General features: G+C 36.7%; 1 protein-coding gene across 10 annotated transcripts in view; it reads left to right on the forward strand.

Annotated features, from left to right (window-relative positions):
• The window catches only part of INTS6L (integrator complex subunit 6 like), a 60,380-nt gene that overhangs the window by 25,298 nt on the left and 11,638 nt on the right, over positions 1-23,444 (forward strand). For 3 of the 10 annotated variants that reach the window (XR_013531444.1, XM_003735827.5, XM_008989946.4), the window contains exons 4-11: positions 631-720; positions 950-1,133; positions 1,389-1,517; positions 4,008-4,171; positions 6,342-6,494; positions 11,068-11,200; positions 21,521-21,615; positions 22,605-22,715. Coding sequence is in view for 4 of the 10 variants with exons in the window: in XM_003735827.5 (XP_003735875.2) it covers positions 631-720; positions 950-1,133; positions 1,389-1,517; positions 4,008-4,171; positions 6,342-6,494; positions 11,068-11,200; positions 21,521-21,615; positions 22,605-22,715 (1,059 nt within the window). In the remaining 6 variants the exon portion in view is untranslated. The remainder of the gene's footprint in view (positions 1-630; positions 721-949; positions 1,134-1,388; positions 1,518-4,007; positions 4,172-6,341; positions 6,495-11,067; positions 11,201-21,520; positions 21,616-22,604; positions 22,716-23,444) is intronic. The other 7 variants (XR_013531445.1, XM_002763302.6, XM_035287884.3 and 4 more) reach the window with 3 other exon arrangements.

The following is a 23,444-nucleotide window of genomic DNA, read 5'->3' on the forward strand; positions in this document are numbered from 1 at the left end:
ATAATAGAATAGCTAAAATTGTCTACCATGAGCTAATCAGATATTTGAGAATGGTGCGAATAAACTGCTGAGAAATATCGGAACAAGACAATTGAAAAGAAGCTTTTAATGTCCTTAACTCCTCTGCCCCTTCCACTTTGATGAAAAAACTCTAGGATAAGAAGGCAGAGTAGTAGCATTTGATGTTGCTCGCATTGTCCTTTCCTCCTCTAAAGTCTGTGCTCACAGTAACCAAAGTCACTCTCCAGGTTGCAGCATGTAAGTTCCTAGTGTCCTATTTGTGCCAGGATTTTGACTCAAGTGAATGGATTCATGAGGGTGGATGGTAATGCCAGTATAATCTTGTAATATTATTTCATGATTACTTGAAAGCAGAATGAGAGAGGTATTTGAAAGTTAATGGTTTGGGGAGTTCCTGAATTATAAGAATTCCTCGGGTTATGCTGAATGTTACCTCTTCAGAGGTTGTTATTTTGATACCCACCCATTTCATTCCCTGATCATTTCCTCCTTATTTATCCAGACAAATGTTATCATTTACTTAAAGAGATCATTGGCAAGGCAAATGTAAAAGTTTAAATACACTTTTATTACTTTACATGGCTCTAATGCTTTTTAAATGTATTTTAGGGAAGAAATCCATTTTTTTTAGAACCATCTATTTTAATTACCATCACAGATGGAAACAAGTTAACAAGTACTGCTGGTGTTCAAGAAGAGGTGAGATTTTTTTTTTAATTTTGTTTAAATGGCGGGGAACATGCAGCTATTTCTGTGTTAGGCATTTCCAGTTAAGAATAAGTTTGGTCAAATTACCCATCTTGGTAATCCTTGAAAGATTTCTTAATTCTTTTGAGTTGTATGAAAGAAAAGTGAACCCTTTAATTTTTCATTTTTACATGGGTTGTTATGATTATAATGAACATTTTTCACATTTTTCCCTTATCAGCTCCATCTTCCTTTGAATTCCCCTCTGCCTGGAAGTGAACTAACCAAAGAACCTTTTCGTTGGGATCAAAGGTTATTTGCACTGGTGTTGCGTTTGCCTGGAGTGGCTTCTACCGAACCAGAGCAATTAGGGAGTGTACCAACTGATGAATCTGCCATCACACAGATGTGTGAAGTCACAGGAGGTATTGGCAATATTTAATGTTTCTGAGAAGAATTCAGAGCACAGAGTATATTTTTCATTAAATGCCGTATCCAGCCTTTACTTGTTTTCCTTCAAAGTCTTTTAACTGTTGCTTAAGGTCATTGTTGATATGATATTGGCTACTAATGTAATTATGATTATTTCAAGTTATATTTTAGGATTTTAAAATGCTTGTATTATGAAATCATATTTTATTTGATCAAACTTATGCTATTTATTTTTCCTTGTGGGATAGGTCGCTCCTACTGTGTGAGAACACAAAGAATGTTGAATCAATGTTTAGAATCTCTAGTTCAAAAAGTTCAGAGTGGTGTAGTTATTAATTTTGAAAAAACGGGACCAGATCCACTTCCTATTGGAGAAGGTATAGTAGATAACTTTTTTTAACCCTAAAGTGTTATATAGGAGAACGAGAAGATATTAAATAAATTGTATAGACACAGTCTTCACTATCCACATGCATTTGGGTGGTTACAAGCATCCATCCAAACAACTATCATACTTCACTCTTATGTATATGTGTCAGGTGGCCAGATTCTAACAACTTTAATTTCATGTTGAATGTTAATAAAAACACGTTTCCTTTTCCTGGTGCATTTTATATTCCGTGGTCCCAGTCTTTGGATGACACTGACTCATTCACCTCTCTATTCACAAAATGTCTGGAGATTCACTATGGTATGCACTTAAGAAATAACCTGGTTTTGGTTTTTTGAGTGCCAAATATGCTAAGCCATCTTTACGAAATCTGTGTTGGTTAGTTTCTGCACCTCAGCAAGAGATTGTGAATGTTTATCCAGGAATTGCTCATCTTCTCTAAGATGCTACACTAGTATTTTCCTGGTCACTTTTTCACTTTGAAGTTAAGGGTTGAGCAAACTTTTTTCCAAATGAGATTTCACAGAAAGTTCGACATCCGAAAATTGATGAAAGTAGACTGACTTTTGCATAGAGGAAGTAAAATCATAGTGAATCTCCAGATAGTTTGTGAATAGATGTTTGTGATTACTTGAATGCAAATGGATTTCAAAGCACCATGGTAATGCATTGCAAAAACAGAGCTCCTAGGAAGCGTGTGTGTGTGTTTGTGTGTGTGTGTGTATAGAGTTCATTATTCTTACCACAGTGCTTGTCTAGCCTGATATATGTTTTAATTGCCTTCACCAAGAACAAAGAAGCCAAATGCAAGGGCAGAAAGCTACACATTTCTGTCTGAAGCAGTGGATCCTGTGGCTCCTGATCTTTTGTTGTTGTTGTTACTGTTTTGCTCTTTAGTTCCCCATCCTTTTGAGAAACTGTTGGAAAAAATATAGACCCTTTTCCCTATAAATATACGCACAGGTGACACACCCACAGTTTTGTATATAATCTCAGGGTTTTTTTGGACTTCCAAGTTAAGAACACCTGCCATAAAAGACTGAGGCCCCACAGCCTATTGTAAATTAACTGTGTAGGAAGGGCATGTTACACTGCTAGCAATCCAAAATTTCATGCTGACTACCTTAGCATAAATTGGGAACTTACATATAGAAATCCTAGTGGGATTTGGTGTCATGTAAATGGCTCAGATTTTTTTTCTAGTTCCAGTTCTCCTTTGTCCAGAGTTCTTAACCTTTCAGGTTCTGATGAATGAACCCCTTCCTCTGAAAAATACACATTGTAAGAATTGTGAGCTCAACTTCAGGGAGGTCCTCGAAAGCCATTATACATTTTCTTCCCTAGTGCACAGTGGACCCATTAAATGTCTTAGCTTTGAAGCCTTTAAGCCATGCCACGGGCAATTAAGTCTTCCCTCCTTTGCCTTCTATCTCTTACCGGATGTCTAGCTTTGCCTTCTATCTCTTACTGGAATAAAACCAAGGGAAGACTTCCTTTATTTTCTGACACTTGTCATTCTTCAGTTGCCTTTGCCGCTTGAGCTGCCCTTTTTGGATGTTAAGAAATTAGAAAGAGAAAATGAAATTATTTGTTTAAAGTAATGCTTAAATAAGTTATTCAAATGACTGGTAATTTAAGAAAAATGAGACTCAAATCATTAAAACATATCTTTTACAAATATTATTATTGAAAGATTATATAACTCTGCCTTGCCCTGATTTTGGCAGGGCTGGGGGGGGAGGAAATGAAATATGCTAGTTTAAATCATAAAAATGCATTCAGGATACATGATTCACTATTATACAATGCCCAGTGTCCATGGAATTTTGATGGTGGATGGAGAAACCTTAGTGAATTTGCCCACAATAAACTTGATGTGTTTGCTTTGTGCTCCCCTCTACTATATACACATTTGTCAGCATTTCTTCTATCTTTAAGTGAATTTGGCTAGTTTTTATTGTGCCTTAGTGGTCATTGGGTCTAATTGTTTGGTAAAGAACACTTTTTCATGTATTTGGAAATAGAAAGAATATATAAATGGAATTTATGATCTATTTTTGTCAGATTCCAGAAATGTAAAAATTATACCAGGGAGTGAACAATTTCATTTGCCTAATTTAGTAATTGAATTCTTGAAAAATAACTGTAGTGTTTTGATGTATGTAGTTTACGTGTCTGAGTCTCAGAAAATTTAGAACTAGTTTTACAATAGTTTTCTGCATAACTACATATTCTCTTATTAGGTGAAGAACGGTGGGGGGTGTTGGGTTAGAAGGGATAGATTAGATGAAAAAAGTTTCCAGAGAGAACATTTAGAAGTCCTAGTAGAGTCACTTTTTTTGTCTTCTTCCATTTTTCATGAATCATTGTTCTTGTTTTATTTTGGACTTTGCTTTCAGCTGGAAAATTTGTACAAGAAGATCAGCAGCTGTAAAAAGAAATTCATGCCTTAGTTTGTCTTTTGTTTAACTTTTAGATGGACTTATGGATTCATCTAGGCCAAGCAATTCATTTGCTGCTCAGCCATGGCATAGTTGTCATAAACTCATTTATGTACGACCTAACTCTAAAACTGGTGTTCCTGTTGGACATTGGCCAATTCCAGAATCTTTTTGGCCAGATCAGAATTTACCTTCACTAGTAAGTGTCATAAAACAAAAAGGTAAACATCATTCTGGATTTTCAATTTTCTGATTACAGTGAATCTTTAAAAATGGCTTATAGGTCTTTAATCCATGCCACAGGCAAGTAAGTCTTCCCTCCTTTGCTTTCTGTCTCTTACTGGAAGTCTAGCTTTGTGCCTAAAAGCAAGGGAGGACTTCCTTTATTTTCTGACACTTGTCATTCTTCAGTTGCCTTTGCCACTTGAGCTGCCCTTTTTGGATGTTAAAACGTTGCTGTTTTTGATGCTGTCGTAGCCTGTGACTAGGTTTTCATTTCAGAGCAGCTGACCTGATGTATGTGGCAAACACAACGTCTAAAAAGTACTGGCCTTGGTTTTCATACATAGCCTCAGGAAGGTTGAGCATAGTTTACACCTTGGATAGGTTCTGGGAACATATTAAAAACAGTATTCAAAATTCTACTTCTTCCCACTTTTCATCTTTTTGTAATCAATGGACTTTTGTAGCAGTAAACCTTTTAATGGTAGGTAATTAAGCAATATTTAAAAAATGATCTCTAAGCAAGGGCTTGTCTTTTTGGTCACTGCATTTGGTATGAGAGGCTTTGCTATTATAGTTGGTCCTAGTGCCAGATCAACTGGCTTTTTTTTTTTTATATGGAGGGCATTGTCTAATAAGGGAGATGATATGAAACCCACTCCCTCTTTTCTCTTTTCTCCCCTCCCGCAAATTGTAAGAAGGCCTGAGTAATCTCCCTTGCGTGGGCTTGGGAGGGGACACAAACAAATCATGACTTCTATTTAACATCTTCCTAGTTCAGTTCAGCTATATTCTGTCTCAGTTTTAGAAATTGCTAACAGTGAACTGCATGTTCTCCTGGATTACTGTTTTGAGGCTTCTGCACTTTTTTCAGAAGTAGGCATGAAAGACCCGAATGTAAGACTGAAGAGCCCTTTCGGCCCCTGCTGTGGGTGAGGGGAAGTGTCCCACTCCTCTCCTCAGAGCTTCACGGTGTTACACCTGTCAAGCCTCAGCCCTTCCACACTCCAGAGTACAAGCTTTATGACAAATTTATTCATTTTTGCTAGCAACAAAGCTTCATTTATGTCTTTATTGCATTTTTACCTGTTCAAATCTAAGGAGTCAGAAACCTTTCACAAAGTTAATTAAAATGAAGTTGGGGGAAAAAATAGAATAAAAGACATTCCAAGTAATTCACATATAACTCATGTTACCATTCTTCCATCTTTAAAAGTTCATTTAAGAGCTATTTTTCTCAACCCCCAGACATCTTATAATTGTAAATTAGAAAGTCAAATGAATGTGTTTTTCTTTTTTATAAAGGAAGCAGAGATATTTTATCGTATTCATATTAGCCTTACGGATTTCTCAACAAGAATAGGCTGACCCACTTCCTACCTTGTCTCTGGGATTTGTCCTGTGTCCTTCTCTCTCCATATTGCCCTTGCTGTTCCCCTTTCTCTCTCTGGTGCTCTCCAATCACACAAGCTAAACCTGTTAATTAAATGGCTTCTCCATTAATCTGCTCCAGTACCCCAGGTACACAGGCGTTTGCAGCCCAGTGCAAAGCGTCCTCAGCTCCAGCTATTCAAGGCAAGCACGTTGGTATTAGCAATGCTGCAAAACTCCATCTGGGCCCTGGCGTTATAACTGGCTCATTATCAGTCTCCGTCTTGCCCTTTCTATGCCTCTACTATCTTTCATCTTGCTTGTTCGTGGCTTTAGCCCTCTCCTTACCTTACTGGAAAGTTGTATGGATTTCTTCATCCTCAGCAGTATCTGGACTATCTGTAACCTCATGGTAAAAAGGAATGAAGGGAAGGCAATTCTTGGAGGTCACAAAATAGATCTGAAATTCAACGTTCATCCTATGAATCATAATAACGTCTTAAACATATTCAAAACAGTTTTTCTCATTCACCGAAATTCTAGTTATGGCTGTTGTAATTTACCTTTCCTCTTCCTGATGTCAAGTAGATAGTAAAGAATCTGATCCCCCTCTCCCATGGGAGCCATTGATGGTTCTTAGAAATCCAGTAATCCTCTTTCTCAAAATGCTAGTCTGTATCTCAGTGATAGTATAACAAGAAATAAAAGGACTTGCAGAATTGTCAGGAATATAAGCTTGCTTTGAGACCTAACCACTTTTTTCTGCTTTGTTTTAGCCTCCACGAACATCTCATCCTGTTGTGAGGTTCTCCTGTGTAGATTGTGAGCCAATGGTAATAGACAAACTTCCTTTTGACAAATATGAACTTGAACCTTCACCCTTAACTCAGTATATCTTGGAACGAAAGTCTCCCCATACCTGCTGGCAGGTACTTATCCTTACCTATTAGCCAAATATCTGTAACCACTCTAGGATCTGGGAATTATTTTAAGAAGCTTCAAGGGTTAATCTGAAAATAATTGGACTGACTCTGTTAATAATGTTTCTTATGAATGCTGTCAAATAAACAACAGGGCCAGGCATATAATTTCAGACTAATATGAATCATTAGTCTACTGTATATTGCCATTTAAAGGAATAGTCTGATGAAACCTATATATTTGAGTATTTGGAGGACCCCTTGAAGTTTAACCATGGGACCCAGTGTAACAATCCCTAATATAAAGGATGGAATTCACTTCAGGTATGGCATCTGCAGCTGGAGCAAATTGTTCAGCCCTTACGTTGAACTTGACAAATTGGAAGTACAGGATAGTTTAGGCAGAAAACCATAAACCCTGAAACTAATTTGTGTATTACTGTAATGTAATAAAACTCCTGTAGTACAAATCACACTAATGTGTGTAGTGTTGATTTTGCAACTTAGATGAGACAAATGCATAGAGATATCATACACTGGTTCTTCCAAGTGTTACCCTTAAGCCCGAAGGACTTGCTGACTGGTTAACAGAGTCACCTGTGGAGTTTAATTTGTAAAAATTCAGAGATGGCAGTCACAGCCTTTTTATGTGGATACAACAAAAGAGCCCTACACTGTAAAGATGTGTGTTCTATTTCTATTGCTATGTGGGACTATCAGTAACCGTTAGGGTGTATTTATGCAAGGAACACTTTCAGACTGCCATCTGTTTTATCTTAAAATGTGAGATTATTGCTACAAGTTATCTGTAAGCTACTTAAATTCTCCCAAGATGTCACAACTAGTTAGAAAAAAGGAGCAGGCTTAAAGCAAGAATGTAAAAGCACAAGAAACAGAATAATCCCATAAACATAATACTGAGCAAAGAAGCTAGACAGAAAAGATCATATATTGTATAATTCCATATTATATACTTTCAGAGAGAGGTAAAACTAACTTACTCACTCTGTTAGAAGTCAGGATAGTGGTTTATCCTGGGGGGATGCAAGGTGGTGGACAGAAGAGGATACAAGGGGATGTTTGGTTTTGTTCTGTTTCTTTCTTTTCTTCCTTTCTTCCTTTATTTCTTCTTTTTTCTTTTTTTTTTTTTTTGGAGAGGGTTCAACCTGTTGCCCAGGCTGGAGTGTAGTAGGCAATCGCAGCTCACTGTAGCCTCGACCTCCTTGGCTCAAGCAAAGGGATCCTTCCACCTCAGCCCCCGAGAGGAGCTAAGACTATAGGCACATACCATGATTCCTGGCTTTTTATTTTTATTGTGTTATAGAGTCAGAGCCTCACTGTATTGCCCAGGCTGGTCTCAAACTCCTGGGCTCAAGTAATCCTCTCACTTCAGCTTCCCAGAGTGCTGGGATTATGGCATAAACCACTGTGCCCAGCCATGTTCTGTTTTTTGACTCATGTGCTTTTTACACATGTACATTGACTTTGTGAGCATTCATTGAGCTATATACTTATAGTTTGCCCACAAAGTCCTAGAAATGTAGAGATATGGAGAACAGATTGCTAATTTAAAATAAAGATACGACATTTGAATTTATAGGTTGAAAAACATTTTTACAATGAAAACGAATACAATTACAAATTATAGCTTTTCTCTCAAATAACCCCTCTTGCTATGTACATTTCTTAGAAACCTTCTTTAGAGAAACTTAAGAAATGCTGTCCTATTTCCTGTACAACCCATTAAATATGTCATATGCCTTTTTTCTGTACCTTATGTTACTTTGTTTTAGAGTATTCTTTTTTTTTTTTTTTTTTGAGACAGAGTCTCACTCTTGTTGCCTAGGCTGGAGTGCAATGGAGTGATCTTGGCTCACTGTAAACTCCACCTCCTAGGTTTAAGCAATTCTCCTGCCTCAGCCTCCCAAGTAGTTGAGATTATAGGTATACACTACTATGCCCTGCCAATTTTTGTATTTTTAATAGAGCCAGGGGTTTCTCCATGTTGATCAGGTTGGTCTCAACCTCAGGTGATCTGCCCACTTCAGCCTCCCAAAGTGCTGGGATTACAGGTGTGAGCCACCGTGCCTGGCTTAGAGTATTCTTTTTTTTTTTTTTTTTGAGACGGAGTTTCGCTCTTGTTACCCAGGCTAGAGTGCAATGCCGCGATCTCAGCTCACCGCAGCCTCCGCCTCCTGGGTTCAAGCAATTCTCCTGCCTCAGCCTCCCGAGTAGCTGGGATTACAGGCATGTGCCACCGTGCCCAGCTAATTTTTTGTATTATTAGTAGAGACGGGGTTTCACCATGTTGACCAGGATGGTCTCGATCTCCTGACTTCGTGATCCACCCGCCTCAGCCTCCCAAAGTGCTGGGATTACAGGCACGAACCACCGCGCCCGGCCAGAGTATTCTTAATGTGATGAATTAGTGGGAGTGAAAAAGAATAAAATGAACCAGGAGCCAGGAAATTTGGCAAAACCACAATGGAGACTGGAGCCTAACCCTAGTTCTGTCACCAAATGTGTGGCCTTGCACTAGGCACTTACTTTCTCTGAACTAGCTCTAAAGATCCTTCAGAGCCCTAAAAATCTATGAATCTTTGGCTGATGAGGAAAAACTCAAGGGGCCAAGGAAGGTAGGAAAGAGAAAGAAAGAAACAAAATACACTGTTTTTCTTTTCATAGGAGTCATAGATCTGACCCTTGACTGCCTTGTGCATGTGACTTTTTTTAATCTTTCTTTGATGAATTTTTCCTCTTTTCTAATATACACACTTAGGAAATAAAATCCAGCATGCTTTATTGCAGTTATCTGTTTCTATTATGGTTCAAATTATGACACAAAATCTAGTAGACTCATGTTTTAGTACAACTCATGTTCTATGGGGTCGTAAATTACATAAATTACGTTACATAAATTGTATCAATTTATTCTTGGTGATAACTTAATATTATAAGAAGGTAGTGAATTGGTAGGTGATATTGCTGGTACCAAGAACTAGCAAGGCAAATGGATTCTGTTAAATGTCAGGGTTCGACTTTTGTTGTAAAAGATCCTGCCAAAGGACTTTTGAAAAGTAAAGGTCCAGGTCTCTAAAGGTATATATTGATAGTTTGGAGCAAAGACTCTGAACATGGAACAGAGGAAACATGGCAGCTAGGGGACTCAAGCACAACGTATCAACTGTATGGGGGTTGATGATACAGGAATCACATCAGGTAATCAATAAGGAGTAAGAAGATAGTTGTATGGAATCAAGATCAATGTTTTAATTTTCATTGAATGTTTACCAGCATAACTTTTTAATATTTATTTATTTATTTATTATTTTTGAGACGGAGTCCTGCTCGGTCACCCAGGCTGGAGTGCAGTGGCACAATATCAGCTCACTGCAACCTCTACCTCCCGGATTCAAGTGATTGTCGTGCTCAGCCTCTCGAGTAGTTGGGACTAAAGACACACCACCACACCCGGCTAATTTTTGTATTTTTTAGTAGAGACAGGGTTTCACCATGTTGGTCAGGCTGGTCTCAAACTCCTGACCTCAGGTGATCCTCCCTCCTTGGTCTCCCAAAGTGCTAGGATTACAGGTGTGAGCCACTGCACTTGGCCACTATCGGCATAACTTATAAGAGAAAATGCCTTCCAGATTGACCCAAAGTATCTCCTTGCTGCCTCAAAATAATTAGCACCAATGCCTGGTTTACTGTAATAGGTAACTCAGTAAATATTTATTGAATGAAAAATGAATGAAGAGGTAGGGGAGGGGGGCAGAGAGAGGACTTAATAAGAGTACAATGAAGACTGTTTATATAATCCTTTAAGTAGGATTTGTTTCTGTAATTTCATGCTTCAGGCATGGGACCATGTTCTGTTTCCATCACAGTCTGCACTCTGGTTACCACTTGTCCTTTTGAGAAGTTTATTTGTTTTAGTGGCTGATTTCTTCTTAGCAGTATTTCAGCTTTATTTTTCATTGTGCTAAGTAAGTAAATATTTGGGTATTGTTGATGCGGCCTGTGGTCTCTGAATGGTTGTCGCATAGTATAGTTTCATTTCTTAATATAATTTATAGAAGAGTTGCAATCTGAACACTCCTATTTAATATGATTTTCTTTTTGAGACAGGGTCTCGCTCTGTCATCCAGGGTAGAGTGCAGTGGCATAGTCATGGCTCACTGCAACCTCGACCTCCTGGGCTCAAGCCATCCTCCTGCCTCAGCCTTCCAAGGATCTGGGACCATAGGCACATGCCACCACACTTGGCTAAGTTTTAAAATATGTTGTAGAGATGAGGCCTCCCTGTGTTGCCCAGCCTGGTCTCAAACTCCTGACCTCAAGCAATCCTTCCACCTCAGTCTCCCAAACTGCTAGGGTTACAACCACGAGCCACCTATAATCCTAGTACATAAGCCTGGCCACTGTAATACATTTTGACATAACCATAGGCTAAAACCACTATTGCTATTTTTAAACTACAGTCGAATTGTGCCATAGATGCTGCTATGGAATGTTACTGTGGGTTTGGTTTGACATAAAATCCTTATTTTCATCACTGTGCATTACTTCGTGTTCCTCGTAGGTATTTGTTACTAGCAGTGGAAAGTACAATGAACTTGGATATCCATTTGGTTATTTAAAAGCCAGTACAACTTTAACTTGTGTAAACCTCTTTGTGATGCCTTATAACTACCCAGTTTTACTTCCTCTTTTAGGTAAGTGAAACATGTACCATTGAATCATCTGTAAAAGACAACAGAAATGAAAAATCAATAATGGATGAAGCATTTTAAATGTAGATGAAAGTAAAAAACTGATTTGAAAGGATAGAATTTGCATATTGTTTTCTGTTTTGTTTTCTTTTGTTGTTTTTACTTCAAACAGAAGAGACACTTGACCTTCTCTGCCGTGTTCACTGCCGTGTTCTTACGCTGTTCTTCAGGTTGCAACTTCCAATGCACTCCCCGTCCCCAACCCCCAGTTTGAAGTGCACTTGGCTTTTTTGTAGACTAGTTTGGGCCAAAAAATACCGAAACCAGAGGTACTATGGGGTGCGAGTACTGCCTTGTACTTGTTTCTCCTCATAAGATAAATGCTCTTGAGGTATCTGTTTTAGGCCAAGTAGCGAGTTAGGGAAATAGGTACCAGAGTAAATTCTGCAATGACTGTGGTTGTAGAACTGTGTTTTCCATAGCAAGATTCTAAAAGGAACAACTCAAGAAGCTCTTACTCAGATACTAATGAAAATGTGTATGGATATTTTTTCCCCCTTGTTGAAGAGCCACATCTGTTTAGAGTAATGTAATACTGCACAGTATCCTTCTAATTGTAATGTTTTGTGGAGTTTCTTAATTTTTGCAAAAAGCGTCAAATCTTTACTAAGTTTTCATGTGATCATTAAAACTGTAAGACTTTTAGTGCTATAAATACAACATGCAATGAATATACTGAAATTGCAATACTTTGAAATGTTGAGTTAAGAAGTTTAAGAATGAGTCATCATAAATATATTAGTATGGTTATTTTATATAACCTATCTACTTTACTTCTCAGTATCACCTAAGAGGAATGTACCCTAAGAGTTGATTACCATTAACATAAGATATAGGTTATATCTTTCATATTAATAAGACTGCCAGTAAAAAAAAAGTCTGCATTTTTCAGATTTGTTTATCCCTTTTCTTAAATATGTCTTTATGACTTCCATTTCTACAACTGTTAAGTGAAGAGATTAGACTATGTAATTTTCACTTAAACTGTTAATGGTATTATTTTTCTATTTTTTAAGTAAACTTTTTGGATCTACTTTATTGTGTTATTGAAATATAAAAAGCTGTACATATTTAATGTATACAACTTGATGAGTTTGAAGATAAGTATATACCCATTAAACCATCACCTCAATCTATGCCATAAACCTGTCAGTCACCTCCAAAAGTTTCCTCCTGCCCTGATAAGATCTATCCTCCTACTGGTCTTTTAAGTGCACAATACAGTATTGTTTACTTTAGGTACTATTCTAGAAAACATTATGCTCATTGAAATAAGCCAGACATAGAAGAACAGTTACTACATGATACCACCTACACACTTTTTATTTTGAGATAATTGTAGATTCACATGCAGTTGTAAGAAATAATATAGAAAATGTAGAATATAGAAGGAAATGACCTCAAAAGCAGAGGCTACAAAAACAAAACTAGACACATGGGACTATAGCAAATTTAAAAACTTGTGCATCAAGGAACGCACTCAATAGAATGAAAAGGCAGCCTAAGGAATAGGAGAAAATATTTGCAAATAATATATCTTATAAGGGCTTAATTTCTAAAAAACATAAGGAAGTCTTACATTTCAATAACAAAACAAAAACAAAACCCTAAATGGCCTGGTTAAAAAATGGGCAAAGGACTTGAATAGATATTTCTCCAAGGAAGATGTACAAATGGCCAACAATCATATCAAAAGATGCTCAACATCACTAATCATTAGAGAAATGCAAATCAAAATTACAGTAAGGCATTATATTACACCCCTCAAGATGGTCACTATCATAAAAAAGATGACAAGTGTTGGTAAGGATGTGGAGAAATTGGAATTCTTGTGCACTCTTGGGAATGTAAAATGGTGCAACCACTATGGAAAACAGATAGAAGTACCACAGAAAATTAAAAATGGAATTACCATATGATCCAGCAATTCCATTTCTGAGTATATATCCAGAAGAATTGACTCCAGGATCTTGAAGATATATTTGCACACCCATGTTCACTGCAGCATTATTCACATTTGCAAAAAAAAAAAAAGTCCATTGATAGATGAATGGATAAAGAAAATGTGTTGTATATACATGCAATGGAATGTTATTCAGCGTTAGGAAATTTTGTGACATGCTACAACATGGATGAACCTAGTAGGACTTATGCTAAGTGAAATAAGCCAATCTCAAAATGACAAATATTGTATGATTCTACTTATTTGAGCTATTAAAGTAGTCAAACTCATAGAAACAGGGGCTGGGTGAGGGAAGATGAGGACTTGTCCTTCAGTGGGTAATAGAGTTTCAGTTTTGTTAGTGGAAAAACCTCTAGTGATCTGTGGCACAGCAATATGCATGCAGTTAATTAGACTGTACAGTGAAAGATGGTTAAGATGGTAAGTATTATGTGTTTTTAAACACAATTTCTTTTTTGAGAGAGTCTCTCTGCTGCCCAGGCCATAGTGCAGTGGCATGATCACTGCACTCTCACTGCAACCTCCACCTCCTGGATTCAAGTTATTCTCCTGCCTCAGCCTCCTGAGTAGCTAGGATTACAGGTGTACACCACCATGCCTGGTTAATTTTTGTATTTTTAGTAGCAATGGGGTTTCACCATATTGGCCAGGCTGGTCTTGAACTCCTGACCTCAAGTGATCTGCCCAACTCGGCCTCCCAAAGTGCTGGGATTGCAGGTGTGAGCCACTGTGCCCAGCCTAAACACAATTTTTAATAACATTTTTTAAAAAGAAATAATATAGAAATATCCTGTGTACTCTTTACTCAGTTTTCCCAAATGAAAGTCGTGCAAAACTATGGTACAGTATCACAATTGTGATATTAACATTGATGCAGTGAAGATACAGAACATTTTCCTTACCACGAAGGTCCCTCATGTGGCCCTTATTACAGCCACATCTACCTCCCTCCTGTACCCACCCGTTCCTTAACCACTGGCAACCACTAATCTGTTCTACATTCTACAATTTTATTATATCAAGAATATTATATAAATGGAACCATTCGGTCTGGAATGTTTTGGGATTGGCTTTTTTCACTCAGCGTAATTCTCTAGAGATTCCTCCAGGCTGTTGCAGGTATCAATAGTTTGTTCCTCTTCACTGCTGAGTTTATATACTATAAATGAATATACCACAGTTTCTCCGCCTATTTACCTATTGAAAGACATCTGTATCATTTATGCTTTTTGGCTATTGTGAATAAAACTACTGTAAACATTTACATACAGGTTGTGAACATAAGTCTTCACTTCTCTGAGATAAATGCCCAGGAGTGCAATTGCTGGATCCTATGGTAGTTGCATGTTTAGCTATTTAAGAAACAGCTTAAGTGTTTTCCAGAGTAGCTACATCATTTTACATTCTCACCATCAGTGTATGAGTGAATCAGTTTCTCTGCATCTTCACCAGGCTTTGGTGTTAGTATTTTTTAAATTTTAGCCATTTCGATAGGTGTATGGTGATACGGCACTGTGGTTTCAATGTGCTCATGTGCCATTGTATATGTTCTTTGGCAAACTGACTTTCCCTATATTTTAATTAGATTGTTTGCTTTTGTTACTGTTGAGTTTTGAGAGTTCCTTATATGTCGTAGATACTAGTCCTCTGACAGGTGAGTTGTGAATACTTATTTAGATCTTTTTTGATCTTTCGTCAGTGTTAATGTAGTTTTCTGCATGCAAATACAGTGCATATTTTGTTATATTTACACCTATTTTATGTTTTAGGTGATTGCAAATGGTATTATATTTTTGATGTTGGTATCTATATATTCACTGCTAGGATGTACAAACACAGTTGATTTTTATGTTAATATTGTATCCTGCAACTTTACTGAACTCACTTAGTTGTAGGACAGTTTTGTAGATTCCCTGGAATTTTCAATGTAGGCAATTAGGTCATCTGCAAATAGAGACAATTTTACCTTTTCCTTTCTTACCTGTATGCTTTTTATTTTCTTTTCTTGCCTTACTGTACTGTAGAGAACTTCCAGCACTGTGTTGAATGGCAGTGGTAAGATGTATGTTCCTTCAGTGCTTGACAACTATGCCTGTTCCCAGTGTTATGTGTTGGGGAGAGGAGGTATTCATTCTTTCATTAAGCATAATTCTTTTGTAGATTTTCTTTATCAAGTTGAAGAGTTCTGGCTGGGTGCGGTGGCTCACGCCTGTAATCTCAACACTTTGGGATGCTGAGGCAGTTGGATCACCTGATGTCAGGATTTCAAGACCAGCCTGACCAACATGGCAAAGCCCCGTCTCTACTAAAAAAATGCAAAAATTAGCCAGGCATGGTGGCATGCACCTATAGTCCCAGATACTTGGGAGGCTGAGGCGAGAGAATCGCTTGAACCCAGGAGGCGAAGGTTGCAGTGAGCCGAGATCACGTCACTACACTCCAGCCTGGGAGACGGTGCAACACTTTGTCTCAAAAAGAAAAAAAGTTCAAGAGTTTCCCTTCTATTTCTATCTTTCTGAGTTTTAAAAAATCGTAAATAGGTGTTACAGCTTCTCAACTGCCCTTTCTTTCCCTCCCTCCCTTCCTCCCTTCCTCCCTTCCTTCCTTCCCTCCTTCTTTTCCTTCTCTCTTTCTCTCTCTCTCTCTTTCTCTCTCTCTCTCTCTTGTCTTGCTGTGTTGCCCAGGCTGGAATCCCGTGGCATGATCTCAGCTCACTGCAGCCTCTGCCTCCCAGGTTCAAGTGATTCTCCTGCCTAAGACTCCCAGGTAACTGGATTACACAAATGCACCACCACACGTGGCTAATTTCTGTATTTTTAGTCGAAGTTGTGGTTTCACCATGTTGGCCAAGCTGGTCTTGAACTCCTGACCTCAGGCGATCTGTCTGCCTCAGTTTCCCAAAGTGCTGGGATTACAGGCACGAGCCACTGAGCCCACCCTCAATGTTCTTTCTGCATAATTTGATATGACCATGTGATTTTGCTTCTTTGGTCTTTTACTATGATGGGTTACACTGACTGATTTTCAAATATTGAACCACCTTTCCACCCCTGAAATAAATCTCACTTGGTCATGGCATATAAGTCTTTTCATATATATTACTGAGTTCTATGTGCTAATATTTTGTTGAGTAATTTTGTGTCTCTATTCATGAAAGATATTGGCCTGTAGTTTTCTTTTTTCGTTATCTTTGGTTTTGGTGTCAAGGTAATACCAGCTCTTTGTATAATGAATTGGGAAGTACTTCTCCTATTCTGTTTTCTGGAAAAGATTGTGTATGATTGGTATTAATTATTCTGTAAACATTTGATAGAATTCCTGAGTGAGACTGTCTGCTTCTAAACATTCCTGTTGAGAGTTTTAAAATGTTAATTCAGTTTCTTTCATGGTTATAGGGTTATTCAAATTATATCTTTCACTGAGGGATTATATATTCATGGAGTGAAATGTGGTTATGTGTCCTTTTGAGGAATCAGTCTGTTTGTTCATTTACATTGTGAAATTTGTGTGTAGACTCATTCTTAGCAATTTCTGATTGTCCTTTTGATGTGTACAGAGTCTTTAGTGACATCACCTATATTATTCCCAGTATTGATAATATGGGTCTTGTGTCTTCTTTGTCTTCGTGAGCCTTGCTAGATGTTTGTCACTTTTATTAATGTTATCAAAGAACCAGCTGTTTCATTAATTTTATCTTTTTTTCTTTTTAAAATTTCATTGAATTTTTAATTTCCTTCTTGTTTTGTTTTTTTTTTTTAAATTCTTGGTACGGGATCTTAAATTATTGGTTTCATGCTTTTCCTCTTTTCTATTGTAAGTAATACTTAGTGCCTTAATTTTCTCTCAGCACTAATTTAGCTGCTTTCCACAAATTTTACATGTTGTCTTTCATTTTCATTCACTTTACTTTGTCTTTTAATTTCTCCTGAGACTTCTTTGACCCATAGGTTATTTACAAGTGTATTGTTTGATTTCCAAGTATTTTGAAACGTACCTATTATCTTTCTGTTACTAGTTGCTAGATTGAATTCCATTGTGCTCAGAGGACACATCTGTATATGATACCTACTCTTACAAATATGCTGCTATTTGCTTTATGGCAAAGGATATTTTTCTGTCTTAATGTATGTTCCTGCAGTGCTTAAGAATAATGTAGGGTCTCATGTTGTTTGGTAGGATATTCTACAAGTGTTAAATTGTTCCTGTTGGTTGATGGTGTTCTGCTATTTCCTTGTTGATTTCCTGTCTATTTGCTCTATCAGTTTTGAGAGAGTAGTGTTGAAGTCTCCAACTATAATTGTGGATTTGTCTGTTTCTTTTTCAGTTCCATCAATTTTTGCTTTGCCTATTTTGCAGCTTTTACTTGGTTCATACACATTTAGAATCACTGTGTATTCTTCCTTGATTGACCCTTATGTAATGTACCTTTGCTAATTTTCGTTGCTTTTAAGTCTGCTTCATCTGATACTAATGTGTCCACTGTTTCTTTGACATTTGCATAATATATCTTTTCCCATCATTTTACTTTGAACTTGCCTATAACTGTTATGTTTAACTGAGTTTAAGTGTTATGTTTAAGTGAGTTTCTTACGGACAGCACATTTTTGGATCACGTTTTTTAATCCACTCTGCCAATCATTATTTTCTAATTGGTGTGTTTAGATATCTGCATTGAATGTGATTATTGTTATGTTAGGATGTAAGTATGCCGTCTTATATTATCGCTTTCTCTTTGTTCTATTTTTCTTTTCTCTATTTTCATTTTTCTGGCATCTTTTGGGTTATTGAAACATTTTTTAGAATTCCATTTTCTTTTACCTGTAGTTACTTTCAAGTATATCTGATTGGATAGCTTTTTTAATGTTGCTCCAGGTAACCACAGTCTACTCGTTCTCATTATTTTACTAATTTGAGTGACATATGGAAACTTTATCCCTTTATATTCCCTTACCCTTCTCCATTTATAATAAAGTTATCTGAACTATTTTATGTACATTTAGAAATACATGAGGCAGTGTTATAACTTTTGCTTCAACTGTCAGACATAATTTAGAAAACTCCAGATCAAAGTGTATTATTTTAAACCATATTTTGGCATATCCTGTTCTTTCTTCCTGATATTTCAAGGTTTTTCATGTTTAATTTGTTTAAAGAACATCTTTTAGCTGTTTTTTTAAGGGTAGGTCTACTAGTGACAAATTATCTTCGTTTCTGTTCGTCTGAGAATATCTTGATTCTTTCCTTCATCCCTGAAATATATATGTGTGTGTGTATTTGCCTGACAAGTAGTAAGTGCTCAATAAATGCTGTTATTATTATTGTCATTACTTATATCTACCTTAGTAGCTCTCAAAGGCACTGCTATATTATACTAAGAATATACTTACTGTAAGACTATTGTGTAATTTTGCAGTTTTAGTGGACATGGACAGTTAGTAAAAGGGCAGGTTAAGTTACACAGACTTTGTAAGTCCAGAAGTGTCACTATATTACTAATAGTGTCCCTTGTTTTGTTTTTATTAATACTAGATTTCAATCAAATGAAGGTCACAAAAGTTTAATTACTTAACTTACCAGAAAATATAAAAGATCTCATTTTCTGTAGTAGATAAATTAGGCTTAATTGTATCAATGAGCTATCAGAAGAATCATGTCAAGAAAGAGGTCACCAGATTGTCGTAGTTAGCAAAGGACTCTCTCTCAGTTAGGAAATTAGTTTTTCTAATGAGACCCAATAACTGCAAAAATTAGAGCATTCGTAACAACATTTTTTCCTTTTCTTAAATACACCACATTCAATCCACCTGTTCTTTTAAATTAAGAACTGGGGACTTGTGTAAAAAATAAAATTTAGTTCCATATTAAAACCAGTTATCAGGAGAAAGAAAGGGAGAGGTATGAGAATAGAGAATAGAAGCAGGATAATTGATGTGTATCAATCATTATGTTTCCAGTACTTTACAGCTTACACTGGTTTGTTTTTTTGTTTTTCATTTTGTATAGGGCTTTTACACATACATTATGTAGTTCCTTAGAATAGTCTTGTGGTAAGGCAATGATCATCTAACCCATTTTATAGATAAAATGGAGGCTTACAAAGGTGATTTCTTCAAACTCACTGAGCTAAGGAAGTGGCTGAGTTTGAACTCAAACTCAGGTCTTCCGTCTCTTTGAAGAAAGACATGGGGAGAAAGGAACTGGAAGAGAAAATACCAGTCATTTTTGGGATGTTGGCAGTATCATTTTACTTTCATTCTACACTTCTAATCACCATTTCTTTCAAATGTTGATCAGCTAATTGTTTGTATGACACCGTTGCTGAACTATCCTAGAGAGTCCATGTGAATGGGTATTCAATGCCATGGAAATCATTTGCTGAGCTACAGAGGTAGTGACTAAAGCAGTGTCACCCTAGGAGCTCTGTACCCTTCTTAATCTAGACTGCAGAAGATTTTCTTTCTTCTCCTGACTCCCATTTTAAAACTCTGGCAGAAAATAATTAGCCTAAAGGAGCTCCTTGGTGGAATCATTGCACTTGGCCTTGTTAGAAATACAAAGAGTATTATTCACTCGATTATCTATTTATATCTAAAAGTTTTTTCAGTATCTACGTTTCTTCGTTAGTTTCCAAAATCTGACTAATTCCCAACAGACTCCACATAAAGACATGGTATAACAGGATATATCCATGGTTTCTCATTCCTTTCTGTCAAAATATGAATGGTCTTTAAAAGCCCCACTTGCTGCAATGAACCAAAAATACCTTTAGATCTTTAACAAAAGACCTACATTTTATGGCTCTGTAAATTCATTTAAATTTGTTTCAGCAGGAGTGAATAATTTATTATAGCAGTAAAAGGAAGGAAATAGGTAGTCGCTTTTCTTAACTAAAGTAATTCAGAATTTCAAAGAATAGCCCTATTTGTAAAGAAATTATGTATATGGGATAAGGATGGTTTTTGTCTCTGTAAGAAAAAATTTTTTTTCTAATAAAACCTTAAGACACAAAATAAAGGATGAATTTATAGTGTCTTTTGTACCTATAGTATGTGTGGCAGATTCATGTTGATGTCTGGGGAACTCCTATTTTTAATTTTTTATATTAGAAAAAATATTTTTTTCTTACATTTGGAAGGAAGTAATGAGATGTGAAGGAAGTTTTCATGCAGTATATATAAATGTATTTAGATTATTAAAATAATTACATTTAAGTGTGAAAAGATAGAGGATGTCTATTTTAGGTAAATATCTTTAGTTCAAATATTTTTAGTACATGGTATTCAAGAAACATGTTTAGTTGTACAGAATTTCAAACATCAACCTAACATCTGTACTTCTGCTAGTGCTGTTACTATCACCTGATGACTTTAGGTCAGTGAGTGACCTAAAGTTTGGCTCAAAATGTGTGATCATGGAAATTAAAAAAAAAATGAAGAGGCAGTGAAATATGGCTAAACAAAGCATAAACTGATTAAAGAGAATCCAAATGTTAATATTTTATTTAATTTTACTATGTTTTTTGAGACAGGCTCATGCTCTGTTACCCAGGCTGGACTGCAGTGGTATGATCACCGCTCACTGCAGCCTGAACCTCCCAGGCTCAAACAATCCTCCTGCCTCAGCTTCCCCAGCTACAGGCATATGCCATCATACCTGGCTAAATTTGTTTATTTTTTATAGAGACAGGGGTCTTACTGTGTTGCTCAGCCTGGTCTCAAATTTCTGGGCTCATGTGATCCATCTGCCTGAGCCTCCCAAAGTGTGAGAATTACAGGTGTAAGCCCCTGTGCCTGATCCAAAATACAGTTTTAGAGGTTGCTCATCACTGCCTAGAAATTATAAGCTTAGCTTTTCTTCTTAGATACTTTGTAAAGTCTTTTACCTGGACCTTTCAGCAAAATGTGTAACACCCTCTATGTTTAAATGAAATAAAGAAATACATGTTATTCCATCAACCAGTGACGATGGATTGCCCCTGAGGCAAAAATTACTAGAGTTACTAATATGTAAGAGGTTGGGAAAATATTTCAAGTGGATCAATATCATTGTTTCTATTTTGTATTTTATGTAGCATTGTGAATGGAAGAGGAATATGTAAACTGAGTATTTATTTCATTTTCTAGAAAAAATACTGTATATAATTTTGGTAAATAATACAACCACTAAAAAAAGATAATCAAATAAACACCAGTGAAATTTTTATCTACATTAAAAGTTGAAGTTTCTAGATATGGGTTGCTTGATTAGATCCTTAGAACTCAGGACTATAGTAATGTAATATTTTATTTTTCTATTTACAGATGACTTGTTTAAAGTTCACAAGCTTAAGCCAATTCTGAAGTGGCGACAGGCTTTTGACAGCTACTTAAAAACTCTGCCTCCATACTACCTATTAGTATGTATTTGTGTGTATATATGTATTAACTGTATCAGTGATGATTCTTGTCATGATCAAAAGCTTTACTTTTGCAATAAGAGAGTTATCTTTTTATTTTACAGATATTTGTGTCGTCACTGCCTTCTCAAATCATGTGTAAGAGTTTGGAGATGTCATGGCGGCACAAAAGAAAACTGTTTTCTCTATTTTATTCCTTTAACTGCCATGGTTGTTTTTATAAAAGACATCTATGTTTCTCTTATGAAAAGCAACCTTATGAAATTGTAATATTGGAATTTAAGAATAAGATCTATATTTATATATTAGATCAACTTCCCTTTTTAACTCTAGAAATTCTCAGTATGGGGTTTCCCTCTGGAAAAAGAAAATCTGAAGACGTTACAGTTGCCTATTGCCTCTTAAATGTGTCCTAGACACAGCATGAAGTTGGGGCACTAGTGGTGGGAGGCAGAATCCAAAAAGATTAAGAAATGATTTGGCCTCATTTTGGTTTTTATAATGTGAAGTATTCATGATTTTGACTGGTAATATAATCTAAATTAAGATTACCAAAATCATTTCAGAGGTTGATGTGGTAAATTTTAAGCCAAGTTTCTAGAGGTGAAAAGGCAGAGTCTTAAATGGTACCGTTGGTTTCACTGGGAGGAGAAGTTGGGGTGTGTTACTATTTACCATGGCAGGAATGGGGCAAACAGTACAATGCAATGTGAAATGATTTGATGATTTGGGAAATAAGACTGAAAGCAATACTTGTTTGAATTTGCTGTTACTTGCTCTTCTTATCCCACTCTCTTCTGATTTTTTTACTTTCGGCTCCTTACTTCTCTGCTATTTTCATTGCCACTTTTTAATGTTCCATGTTTGGTTTTATGTGCAGCACCTTGACTTCTAAGAAATGAATCATGTCCCCTTGCCCCTTATAACTGAACTTTGAGTATTTTAAGATTTATTCTATTCTTACTGTTGTGTATTTTGTTTCCTTATAGCCATTAAAGAAAGCACTAAGGATGATGGGAGCTCCAAATCTGATATCAGATAATTTAGATTGTGGACTTAGTTACAGTGTTATCTCTTACCTTAAAAAACTCAGCCAACAGGTAGTATTGGTAAAAACAAACAAACAAAAATCCTTTGCCCTCAGAAGTGCATTTCCTTATTCTTTAGTGTAACTGTAATTTTTCCAATTAAATGTGTATATATCTCTACACTTTATGGATTAGTAATAATGTGATTCTCTATGGCTTCTAGCTTCACCATTAAGCTACAGTTAAGGGTCTGTCAGTATCATTTGATGCTGTGCCATTTCTCCTTTTGCCTGCCAGTTTGTCCTACCCACAAGCTGGTTGATATGGGGCAGAGGCTTAATAGACTTCTCTCATGGGTCGCATTTTGTCTATCTCCAACCTAGTTCCTCCTCAGATCACTCTGGGCCAGAGCATCCCTCCTGTTTAGGTCAGCACACTGAGGCATGATGTGTTAAATGACTTGCCTAAGATAAGTTTTCAGGCAAGTCATTTAGCGAGTCATTAATGTGAAGGACTTATACTCACATGCTAGCCCTTGGATAAATAGCTATATGCTTTTCCCTGGAGAGTGGGGAGATGAGACCAGTGTTCCTCACACTGGAGGGTGATAGACCCCAAGGGGACCTGAAGAGTGGAGCTCAGTTTCCCCTCTTCTCACCCTCCACTTGTTCCTCATTTGCCATTATTCACCTTGTCCCTTGCCTGCCCCTCTCTATTAGTACCTCATCCTCCACTCACCGTTCCTTATCATACTTCTCACCTCTACTTAGCCCATTCTTGTAGGATGGAAATATTTGAGAA

This window comes from Callithrix jacchus, chromosome X, assembly GCF_049354715.1.
Source record: "Callithrix jacchus isolate 240 chromosome X, calJac240_pri, whole genome shotgun sequence".
In the NCBI taxonomy this organism is placed as follows: domain Eukaryota; kingdom Metazoa; phylum Chordata; class Mammalia; order Primates; family Cebidae; genus Callithrix; species Callithrix jacchus.